Source organism: Bactrocera latifrons, unplaced genomic scaffold (assembly GCF_001853355.1).
Source record: "Bactrocera latifrons isolate USDA-ARS-PBARC rearing strain unplaced genomic scaffold, ASM185335v1 scaffold_458, whole genome shotgun sequence".
Lineage (NCBI taxonomy): Eukaryota > Metazoa > Arthropoda > Insecta > Diptera > Tephritidae > Bactrocera > Bactrocera latifrons.
The window spans coordinates 178,813-191,185 of NW_017537110.1; the positions used below are offsets into that span (position 1 = coordinate 178,813).

Here is a 12,373-nt window from a genome sequence, read left to right on the forward strand (position 1 = left end):
TAGCAGGTAGAATATGGTAAAAGAACGAAGAAATGTTGATGGTAACTTACAAGGCAATCGGCCAGGCGCTCCCTAACTACGCTGCACCAATATGATCACTTGGAAGCAGAGAAACGCAGACGAAGAAGCTTTAGATCTGTCAGAAAACTTCACTCCGGTCTACGACGAAATGCCTGCTATCGAGCACCTGCATAGTGAGGACGGCATATTGAACTCCTCTCCAGGCAGTTCCCGCTGTGATGTTTTCGCAGAAATAAAGATTGCAGTCACCTCTTTAGAGAGGAACTGCCTTATATTAGGAACATCAAGAGGATATTCCAAAACTACATCGACACAAACACTGACCGCCAATTACAGTGGAGCCATAAACCCCTTGATGTATCAAATAGCGCAACAAAATCGATCAACTGTTCGCACACAAGTTGTACTAAACAAATCAGTTTTGATGCTTACGAACTGTCGCATGCTTATTTTACAAATTTACAAAAAATAAAACACTACAATTTAATTTTAATACGTAATAAAAAATATGGCTAATTACTCAGTATATAATGCACTCAACTGCAACAATATTTTTTGTTTAGCCGAAAATAACGGGAAAATTTCAATTCTCTTTTCGTCAAATGTACACGAGCCAGACTCGTGATAATAATGTTAGGCACAGAAATTGTACCACGAGCCAGACTCGTGATAATCATGTTAGGCACAGAAATTGTACCACGAGTCAGACTCGTGTAGGGGTATACGTCAAGGGGTTAACACCTTCACAGAATCCCTTCAAATGAATGACGCACTTGGAGTCAAACACCATCCACTGCAGAGGAAGAACTCGAGTTGCGAAAAACAAGCTTGACTCTTGTTTAGACTCCTATTTATCCAGAATACACTCCGACATATCCAATATATGCATTTTGCCGAGTTGACAGTCCTTAGCCGGATAAAAATCCGGGTCCGTTACGGTTACGTATACCCGACTGTCGTTGGGAACAGACACCGACCCCCTCTTAGTGATATCTGGATTGATTAGAAAACTTTTAAATCAACAATTATCGAGTAAGTTTTGTTTTTTTACTACATACTATACCTTGCATAAATATAATAATATAGATTTCTAACTTCTGAAATCAAAACAGTTCATATAAATTTTGCATATTGTTATTAATTTCTTATAAAACATGTATATAGATATTCACATGGCGCAAATACATAAGAATGAATTTACAAATTTTGCAAATCGATTGAATAAGATATTTCTAATTCAGATACGACAATCACAGTTTTTGAAAGGAGATATTGTATAAAAATTCAGTATCAAACTCTTTTAGGCTTACTAACTATCGTATAATTTAAGCCACTATAATTTTCGTGCGTAGGTGATATGTTTGCTCTCTGATACACTTGTTGACTTACGGATGGTTCGAAATAATTTTCTCCAACTATGTTGCACTTTAATGCTATCGAAGTTGGGCATATTGGTAGATTGGAATTAAAAGGCCGGATACTTCCAGTTTTGTCTATATCGTTTTTCTTGGATAATTCAATTTCCGGATTGCCAATGAATTCATAATCACTCAAAGAGGGGGAATTGCAGCGTTTACGAATGGGCGATATGACAGATATAATTGTGTTATAACCGCTGGATGTTTTGTTATTGGGTGACATAAAATCTAGCCTATCATACGAATCGTCAATGCACCTTGAATTACTTGAACTGCCACTCCCTCCGCCTCCTTCTCCGATATCAATATCTATTACTTTTGACACTTTAGATGGTAAAAATGTTTCCCTTAATGAGCGATTACAAGTATGGACGGAACGTTGCCAACAAGGTTCTTTAAAATCCTCATCGCAATGTTTGGCCAAAACACGTTCCTTATGCTGTACTTCATCTATCCCAAGAGTTTTCCAGGCATCAGTTACAGTTTCTATGCTTTCATAGTTTCGTTCACCTCCTAAAGTTTCATTATTAAGCAATGTTAGACATTGTTTGTGAACACACTCTGGAGAATTCGGCTTTATAACAAGGGTTGACCCAATCGTTTTATTGGGATCACTTGATGTTGTTATCGTAACTGCCTCATAATTCTGATATTTGCACAATTTATCAGCATTTAGTTGAAAATTTAGATTTTCTGTAAGCATTTGTGCTTTATTAGAGCTTCCGGAAGTGGGGAATGTTGATTGTATTTTTCGGGGTGGCTTACTCGGGATTTGTTTTAAAACGGGATGCAATAATGTCGATATCGAATTGTTATTAGAGTTTGTAAAGCAGGTGTTAAGGGAATCGCTAGATGTCGCAAATTCTCTATAAGGAACACTATTTTGAGAGTTGCTTTCAATACTTATACACTGTTGATTGTTTGGTGTCAAGGGGCTTCGCGAGCCGGCCTCCATATTTGCGGCAATCGTCCAATGGTTATCGTTAATATCATTATTGTGATTGTCGCAATTTATTAATTTCTTCATAGATTTCATTTTTGCGGCCATGCAACGAAATATTTCTTGGGGATTGGTATGATCAAGGGTAAATATTCCTTCTCCTGTGCAACATTTTCTACCTGCCTCGAATGTGAATTTACCATCACGGTAACCGTATTTTCGAATAAATCGATATGGCCATCTTGCTCTTATTTCATTAAGATCTTCAGTGCATTTTAATTGAAGTTCAGTTGCAGTCAGATGGAGAATATACGATTTGGATTCAAAATTACAACGAATCGACGTTTCTGAAGGAATAAGTGTAATAAAAAATAAGCCATCACCAAAAGAGCTGCAATATAAATCATTATCTTCTTCTATCGCGGCTTGCGGTATGCATAAACTGTTTTTATTTCGAAAAGCAACCATTTGTAATGCATTTGTCCATTCTTTTAAGTCTTCCTCTGATAAAGCGTTTAATGTCAGAGACTCTGTTTTTTTTATAACTAGTATGAGATTGGCCGGAGCTGGTTCTTGAGTTATCTTGACGCAATTTTCGAGCGTTACTATTTTTGGGTTCTTGTCATCTTTAGATTCGCAAATTTCGAGTCGTTCAATACCATGACGACTTGAATTAAATAATTGGCAATATCTGTGACAATTTTTCTGTTGAGGGAAGGAAATAAAAGAATCCGTTAAATAAATTTAATAATATTAATTCCATCTGTATTTATATTAAAAACACTTTATGTGGAACATAATGATTATTTCTAACGCAAAATCAACAACAATAATATATATTTTTAATTTCCAAAATTATTTCGATTTTATAAACACCGAAATCGAAAAATTTTATTCTCATTTAGAATTTTTTAAAACTGGCGTTAGTAGTTTATTGAAAAATTGGGATATATAAAAAAAAATATATGAAAACAATTTTTTTGGGCTTTTGTTACTTTCTCACATTTTACTTTAATTAATATAGGGCTCAACATATTATCTTACTTTTAATTATACATTATTAAGTTTTTCTTAAATTTTTATCAAATATCTTAAACTCGAGAAATTTTGTATTAGATTAGGTCTGGATTGGATTTTTGACGTTACTCAAGTATACTGTAGATGTTTTTATACAATTTTATAAACATCATAATTTTTTTACTCCCAAATTGACATATTTTTGGCTAAAGTCGGTTTGATTATCGAAAATCATTATATGCAATATATCGAGCTGGGGTTTACACTTTTTTTGGATTTTTTTTTTTAGTTTAACTAGATTACATTACATAAAAAATACAACATACATTATTAAAAAATATGAATCTCTTTGAATTTTTTGTTTCCGATAGAAATTGTGACCAGCAAATGCACAAGCGAGATGCATCGGGCAATTGCTTCCCAAAGGCAGAATATCAAAGATTTTATATCAAAATTTCTGGATGCTATCTAAATGTATCACTATAAACCTCAAAAAAATCGATTTTTTAAGCCTCTAAAGCCCCTTAAGGCGCTGACAGCGCTAGCGTTCCGTTAGATGACATTTAACTTTCGTTACACATAACCGTACAGATAGGATAGAGTTCAGTTAGTCAGTCAAGTCGAGTTATTCTTTAATCTTCAAATTAATAAATAAATAGTTTTTTTAGTGGAAGTCATACATTTAATTCATTTACAAACCCACAACTTCTCAAATAAAAAAAACAGTCTAGGGTGATTACATTTTAGATTTATACCTCACAGAAAGCAGAATTCAATAACCCGAAATCAAAGAAAAATTTTGGCATCACTATAATGGGACCGGAACTAGACTCTGTGTGTCAATGACCACCGAAGGTATTCTCAGTTACAGCGAAAAGGAAGAACGACTGGTGCGCTGTTGTAAACTCGGCTAAAACCGCGTAAGCGAAGTCTTCTCCAAGAAAGAAGAATATAGCCAGAAAATACACAGGATAATCTTGTCTAATGTGATTAAACCGATAATGGTTCAGGATAACGAGAAAGCCATATCATGTATATTATCTTCTATACTAAAATTAGGCCCAATATTTCCTTGCAGACAGCTTAAGGCGTCAGTAGGGTAATCTTTTTGGTTTGAATTTTCTGTTTCCTTATACCACTTTACCATTGGAAGGTTTTGAAAAAGGCCCGATAATAATAATATCGCTCGACGTCCGTAGAGCTCGGAATGCACAACTCAAACTTCAAATGCGTTTTTCTCAAAACATACTTTTTTAAACTGGCGGAAATTATTCCGATCGAATTACTCAACCGATTTGCTTCATTTTTTTTAATGTTCACAAAATGCCTGGCTATCGTCTCTACTTGATTCGCAATTTATTGACAAAGTTGTACAAATTTTATGTAAAAAAAAAATCATGGGGAAAATTTCAAAAAAAAAAAAGTTAATTACTTTTTTATTTATCAACATTTTTACATGATTCTAATAAGTACTTTTTAAGAATAAATTGGGTTTTTGTGTATCAGATGATCCAAATATGAGAAATCGTGTCCGCCAATGGAAAAACGCATCTCATTCACCCAACAATTTCTCCGACAGATGACATCGAAAAATTCCGAAAAATATTTGTTTATAAACTGCACGATATACCTCATATTTGAAAAAAGTTCTATTGTAGAATAAGAATTTCTATGAAAAAAGGAAAAAAAAAACAGGCCAGATTACCCTTGTCCGGAAAGCAATGTTCTGATAGGTCTTGAGCTTCTTCGTCTGCGTTTTTCTGCTTCCAAGTGACCATATTAATGCGACATAGTTAGAAACCGGTCTTGTAAGTTCCCAACAACATTTCTTTGTTCTTTCCCCATGTGCTACCGGCTAGCGACTTGAGGGTATTGTTGCGGCTCTGCACTTTGGCTATAATAATGGTCGTATGACGAGTGAAGGAGCACAGACTGCCAAAAGTCACACATAAAATTTTAGGATTATTGGCAGCCGGAATCTTGACGCCATCGACTGCAATATTAAGCTCAAGTCAATCCTCCTTCGTCCAGTTCGTGTATATGGTCGCTGTGGATATAGTGGGGGAAAGTGTGAGGTTATAGTGCAGTGAGGAAACGTGAAAGGTCGGAGAGGTAGTTGTTTATCTTCGAACACATGTCATCGATTCTATTGCCCTACGTCATTATCGTACAGTCATCGGCGTACGAGCTTATGGAAACCCCCTCTGGTGGTTGTGGGAGTTTCGAGATGTAGAAGTTAAACAGTAGCGGAGAGAGGACACCAGTCTTCTCAATTTAGATGTTTCACCTCGAAATAGTACGGATGACTGACGACCGTTCAGATAATTCATGGTCCACCTCTTTAGTCTTAGAGAAAGCGTAGTTTTTTCGATGTCCTACAGTAGCGTTGTGTAGTTGACTGTGTCAAAAGCTTTTGACAAGTCCAACGCTACGAGGATCGTTCTCTCCCAGGAAGGTTTCTGGTTAAGGCCACGAATTATCTGAGAGTTTATGACGCTAAGTGTTGTGGTGGTGCTGTGCACTTTTGGGAATCTATGCTGGTGACTGGCTAGGCTCGTGTGGTGAATGAAAGTCGGGAGTAACAAGGCCTCAAGTGTCTTCACTACTGGGGAGAGGAGAGTTATCGGGCGGTAAGATTCCCCTTTGTTGGCGAGTTTCTCAGGTTTCAGTAGTGGGACCACTGTTCCGATTTTCCACACATCGGGTATTTAAAGAGTTCTCAGCGAGAGGTTGAGGACCTTGGTAAGATAGCTTCCTCCCGTCTAGCCTAGGTGCTTAAGCATAAACATGTTGATTCCATCAGGGCCAATGGATTTAGAAGATTTCAATTTGTTAATTCTGAACTTATTCATCGGCAAAGCAAGTGGCGCGCAGTCGTTTGGCATTTTGCGCAGCCGGCGACTAACACATCGCTTTTTTTGTCAACCGAAGGGCGCAGTGTAAACTGCTTGCTAAAATAGCTCGCGCAATTCTTCGGGTCCGAGGAGGCATGATCGTTGAATTGAACTTCAACTCGGTCGTCATGTCTCTTCGGATTAGACAAAGCTTTGACAGTAGCCCAAAGCTTACTCACAMAGGTGGAGAGGTTGCAGGACTTCAGGTGCTCTATCCATTTCGTCCGCTTATGGTGATTTACCATACGCCGAATCTCCAAATTACGATCCCTTATTCTGGGATCTCCGGCATCGGCATGGCGTAAGGTGTCGCGCTCGTTAGCTAAAACGGCTGCTTCGGTTGGGAAATTGGGGCGGGTTTCCGCTATTCTTCCAGCCGGAATGAAGCGAGCGGTAGCTGCTGCGATCACCTTGCAGAATTGACGTTCGTCAACGCATACGTCCGTAGGAATAGGTAGAGCGTTGAAGGTGCTCTCGGTAAATTCTGTGAAGCCGACCCAACTAGTTTTTTTTTAAGTTAATATAGGTACGATTGTACGCAGAAACGAAATCGAGAGGCTTCTCGATCGAGATAATTATGGGCAGATGGTCTGATGCAAGAGTTAGCATAGGTTGCCAGGTTATGCTACTTATCAGACCACCGCTAGCAATGGTAATATCAGGCGAGCTATTACAGGTGCCCATAATTCTGATGGGGGCATCTTCATTCATTGTGCAGAATGTTGAATCGTCAATCTGTTCCGCCAGCTCCATCCGCCTATGATCATTTGACTGGCAGGAATGCCAAAAATCGCGATGCGCGTTAAAGTCGCCTCGTACCAGACGGTTCTCACCACGAAGTAGCGCACCTATATTCGGGTGATATCCKGTAGGGCAACATGTAACTGGGGGAATTTATATATTCAATATATCGAGCTCGACCTGACCGGATAGCTATGCCCTGACATTCTAGGGTAGTATGACTGCGGTCGATGTCCTCAGTGGGAGCTATGTTGCCTGTGTGAGCTCCTGACCGTGGAGGTCATCTGTTGGCCACTCAGGTTGAGTGGCGACGCGGCGCGCGAACTATGTGCAGATTGCACAGCCGTAGAGGCTTGTGTCGCAGTATCGTGCAGGCAATATGGGTCAGGTAACGCCTGGTCCACTCCCTATAGGTCTTAAGGTCTGAACAGGTCTTAAGAAAGCTCCATCCATTGCATGTATTGCCCCTGACCGAGGTGGAGTATGAATAGAGAATTTTGCCGCATACGCAGCAGGAAAATTCCTCCGGGCCCGGGTTGGACGCAATGCAATCACGGGACAGGAGGATACGGGACACCCTGCTTCAAGGCGTTGCTCTAATGACGGCAAACACAAATTAGGACTCACCGATCCAAACTTGGTTAGATCGCCGAAAAAACAGCCCTTGGTCGGATAAAATCCGAGTCAATTCCGGTACGTAGAACCGGCTATCGTGGGAATTGTTCTTTCCTTTCGTCGACAAAAATAATGATTTTGTTATTGTGCAAATGAACAGAATTGAACTAAAAGTTAATTACTGATTAAAGCTAAATTTGTAATCATTATAAATATATTAATATGTGTAAAATAATAATATAAATGGAAAACTCATTAAAAAAATATAAATTAGTAAATATTTTTACTTGTAATGCAAATATCTTGAAAATTATAAATAAGTGGACTATAAATTATATATATATTTATTCGTGATCTGCCGAAAGTCTCCTTTCCGCCGATACCTATTTCAATCCCCAAACCGCTATTCTAAAATTTATCACTAACTCTTCACTAATTCTTTTCTGCCCATTTATTATACATGAAAAGGTGCAAAAATATCTTTTATTCAACACTTAACTGTTGTTTAATTCTTTGGCTGAGTTCCAAGTTGCATGTGGCTTTGCATTGTTGTGATATCGATACCGAATTTATACAATATCAACAATGCAACCCTACTGCTTTGTTTCAATTTGCTTTGTATCAACTTTGATATTTTGTGAAAATTGTTTTCAAAACAACCAACAGCTATGGCGGCAAATGTGATTATGAATTTATTTATTAACAATTTTTTAGATTTATGGGAAAGTGGCCGCAGCAACTCCTCGATAATCCTTAAAAATCATTTGAAAAACAAGGGAAAAAAGCCAAAAGCGGCATTGCTTGGATTGTTCAATGGAAAAAAATTTGAGCATCACAAAAAAATAGAGATGCGCCCTATGCTCAATGTATGCGCATCTAATACGCATAAAAATTTATCGGTACTCGGTACTTTGCATATCGTAAGCAGTTTGATTTTAAGGAATTCTATACTTCGTACTATACTTCTATACTTCGTATTAATAAAGCAACATGCAACTTGGAACTCAGCCTTTATGTTCACACAATAACGAAAGGGTTGCATTCTCTCATATACTTAATTTTACCTTGTCTATATAGTTTACAAGGAAACCAATAGGAACAAATACGTACGCGCGTCAAAAACTAGTCCTAGTGAAACCAACACAGGAGGTCTTCCGCTCTTTCGCAAAGAAGTCCCTTTTGTGTTGTCGCAATTCGGTGGAGCTTCAAAAAAAATAACCTTGGACGGACCCACACCGAGATGTCTTCAGTACTTTCGCGTTGAACCCTGGTCGTTAAAAAGTCTTCATTTCTTTGGCGAAGGATACCTTCTCGCGATGGCTTTAAGAAAAATATCCGAACCAACACCGGGAATTATCAAGAGAAAGTTAATTCTAAAATATTATGCTTACTCATCACACGATTATGAATTTTGTATGGAAGAACCCTTCGTTTTTATTTTTTTTTTCCTGTACCACTTTCTTATTTTCTAAATAAATGGATTTCACCGAAAATTAAATATTAATTAAAGTTAGTTCTGCATAATTTAATAAGGCTGCGATTTAAAATAGCATCCCCCGATTTCGGGGTTAAAATTTGTATATACTGTCAGAGGAGGTCCTCCAGATTAAGAATATATACATATGTATACACATATGGACAAAATAATAGGTGTGCCTATGCGTGGTGCCATTTTTTTGTCAAAAAGTGTTGTAACTGTTATTTATTTTTAATACCGCTATGTTTTTATGATGGACGCGTTTTAGTAGCATGGTGGTGTCAACAGTTTGCATTACTCATTCGGTGATTTTGCTTTTTAGTGACGAGTGATCATTGTTCATTTAATTTTGCTTNGTTTTTATAATTGAATTTTTTGTTTTAAAGCTTACAGTAAGAAAATTGCAAAGTATTTCTGTTTAATAAAGAGAAATACTTTTATTACTAAAGAAAAATTTGTTTTAATTGCATATGATTTCACGATATTTTGGTAAAATGTAATACACCTATTATTTTGTCCATATGTGTATATATAGTTTCCGCTGACATGGTTTTTGAGATATTAGAATTTAAAGTTAAAAAAATAAACTATTTAAAATGCGTGTTTTTTCGATTTATAATGCATTTTACACTTAAATTTTTACTTTTATATCCACTAACACTTCATTAATTCGTTTGTGATGGTTTATATTATATCCTCTATCCGTACATACCCAATTTTACACCCAAATTGGGGGATGATACTCTAAAATTTACCCAAATTTATTCTAAATCTAAGAAACACCGTTTAAATAGTTGAATTTTGAACTTTAAATGCAAATATCTCTAGAACCATAATCAGCGGCAACTTTATAGATGTTCTTGATCTGGAGGACCTCCTCTATCCGTACATATTCAGTTTAAATCCAAAGTCGGGGGATGCTTTTTAAAATTTACCCTTTAATACTAAACAAAAGTGAAGAATCGGATTAGTGATTTTTTCAGTAGATATAAAAGTTTAAAACATGTGTGTAAAATTTATTCTACATCAAAGAAACACGGTTTAAATAGTTGAATTTTGTACTTGAAATGTAAATATATCAAAAGTCGTAAGTCAGCGGCAACAATATTTAAATATATATTTTTTTTTTACGTACRTACCCATTTTAACCCCGAAATCGGGCAATGCTATTGTAAATACCAGCCTCATTTACCAATTTTTTTTTTATATAAAAATAAATGTCACTTCCAAAAATATCAACTTATTGGTTTAGAACTTGTTTACATTATAAAAATGCGTTTGAACACACAATTTTTTATGAATAACTAACCTTTTTAGATATTCGATTTAAAGAAAAACTAGATTGCATTGGTACATTAAGATATCCGGCTAGAACAGGAACTTCGAAGTCCATTTTTCCATCCATATTTTATACCAAAACATAGAATATTCAAAAGATCATAAATTCATTTATACTTCCACAATATACTATTGAGATACTTTTAAACATGAAAACAATTTCAATATGAAAATACATATATACTGTTCATCTAAGGATGGTGTACACTAATATATCGATTATGAAAACTAGTGTCGATTAATAAAGTCAGGCCTCCACTCTGCAACCGTCTAACACATACAGTGGGCGACAAAAGCCTACGTACGATGACCATTTTGGCTATCTGACATGTCCATTAGCATTATGAAAAAAATTAATGATGCAATTTTGTTTTAAATCTGTTTTCATCACTACGTAGCAACAATTATCTTATTCCATTAAAACTTAGCAACTGAGAATGATTCACTTAAAAGAAAAAAACCAATGACAAAAGTCTACATACGACGCACATTCCACGCTTTTTTTTGTTGTGTGTTGCCACGCGTTTTTTGTTGTGTGTTTTGTTGTGTGAACGGGAAAGTACCGCTAGTTATATTTTGGTGTTTTGCTTGGTAATAGACATACTTGGATATCATCTAGCTGTGTTTTGGCTGCTTCCAGATGTTCGTGGTTGTGACAACGGCTTCCCGTAACGATATATCAATTGATTTGCGAAACTTAGTAGTTAAGTATAGAAATGAAAAGAAATCGTTTGGTAAAATATCAAGCTTATTAAATTTGACAAAATCAACAGTTCAAACAATATTCAATAACTACAAAAATACGAACAGTCTTGAAAGTAAACGGCGCAGTGGTCGCCCAAAGAAGCTGAGTCGCAGAGATGTATCGTTTATTTTGAAAGAAGTGGGTCAAATCCAAAAGGGGAGCTACTAAGTTGGCCGAATACAAGCGTGCATCCACGAACAGTTCAAAGGGCGTTGAATAATAATGGGTTTCGCAGCAGAACTCCACGTAAGAAACCGTATATAAGTGAAAAAAAATCGGAAACTTCGTTTGGAATTTGCGCAAAAGTATTTAAGCAAGGGAATCGATTTCTGGAAATGAGTATTGTTTACAAATGAGTCAAAATACAATTTATTTGGAAGCGAATGCAGAGCCAAAATTTGGAGAAAACCAAATATCGCAATGAACCCGAAACACTTAGTTCCTACGGTGAAGCACGGCGGTGGGAGTGTAATGGTTTGGGGCGCTGTCGCTGAATCTGGAGTTGGAAAATTGGTGTTTATGGATGGTAACGTGGATCGGTTTCTATATAAATCTATTTTGGAACAAAACTTAAAAGCATCCGTTGATAAACTATGTCTTGGTGAGAGTTGGATCTTCCAACAAGAAAGCGATCCAAAACATACCGCCCACATCGTGAAGGACTGGCTGCTTTACTACGCTCCACGACAACTGAATTCACCCCCTCAAAACCCAGACTTAAATATAATTTAACACGTTTGGGAGCTTTTGGAGCGGAAGATACGGAAACATGACATTACTAGTGCCCTAGTACTAAAAGAGAAGCTGCAACAAATAACGGCCCTTGAAATCGAAAATTTAGTCGCTTCAATGCCCCTATGTTTGCAAGCAGTTATAGATGCTAATGGAGGGTCAACAAATTATTAAACGACGACTTATTTTAACTTTTAGTGCCTCACCAAAGTATTTCCTTTTGATTTTCAAATCGTATGTACGCTTTTGTCGTTGAATTTTTTTCGTTTTATGTTAATAATTTGTTAAGTTTATATTAATTCAAGATAATTTGTGTAATGTATTAATAAAATCACATTTGAAACAAAATTGCATCTTTACTTTTTTCATATTGCTTTTGGACATGTTAGATAGCAGAAATGGTCGCCGTACGTAGACTTTTGTCGCCCACTGTAT

At 36.5% G+C, this 12,373-nt stretch overlaps 1 protein-coding gene across 1 annotated transcript; it reads right to left on the minus strand.

Annotated features, from left to right (window-relative positions):
• Positions 1–1,157: 1,157 nt before the first annotated feature.
• LOC108973095 lies at positions 1,158–10,649 on the minus strand. The gene is made up of 2 exons (XM_018940115.1): positions 10,433–10,649; positions 1,158–3,084 (listed from the first exon to the last, which is right to left on the minus strand). Exons 1-2 carry the CDS (start codon positions 10,526–10,528, stop codon positions 1,312–1,314), a joined length of 1,869 nt encoding a protein of 622 aa, XP_018795660.1. The 5' UTR covers positions 10,529–10,649; the 3' UTR covers positions 1,158–1,311.
• Between the last annotated feature and the right edge of the window lie 1,724 nt (positions 10,650–12,373).

Coding starts and splice junctions, on each gene's coding strand:
- LOC108973095 (XM_018940115.1), bottom strand. CDS start 10,528: ATGGATGGAAAAATGGACTTCGAAGTTCCTGTTCTAGCCGGATATCTT. Junction 3,085..10,432: donor TAAATCGAATATCTAAAAAG/GTTAGTTATTCA, acceptor TTCCCTCAACAG/AAAAATTGTCACAGATATTG.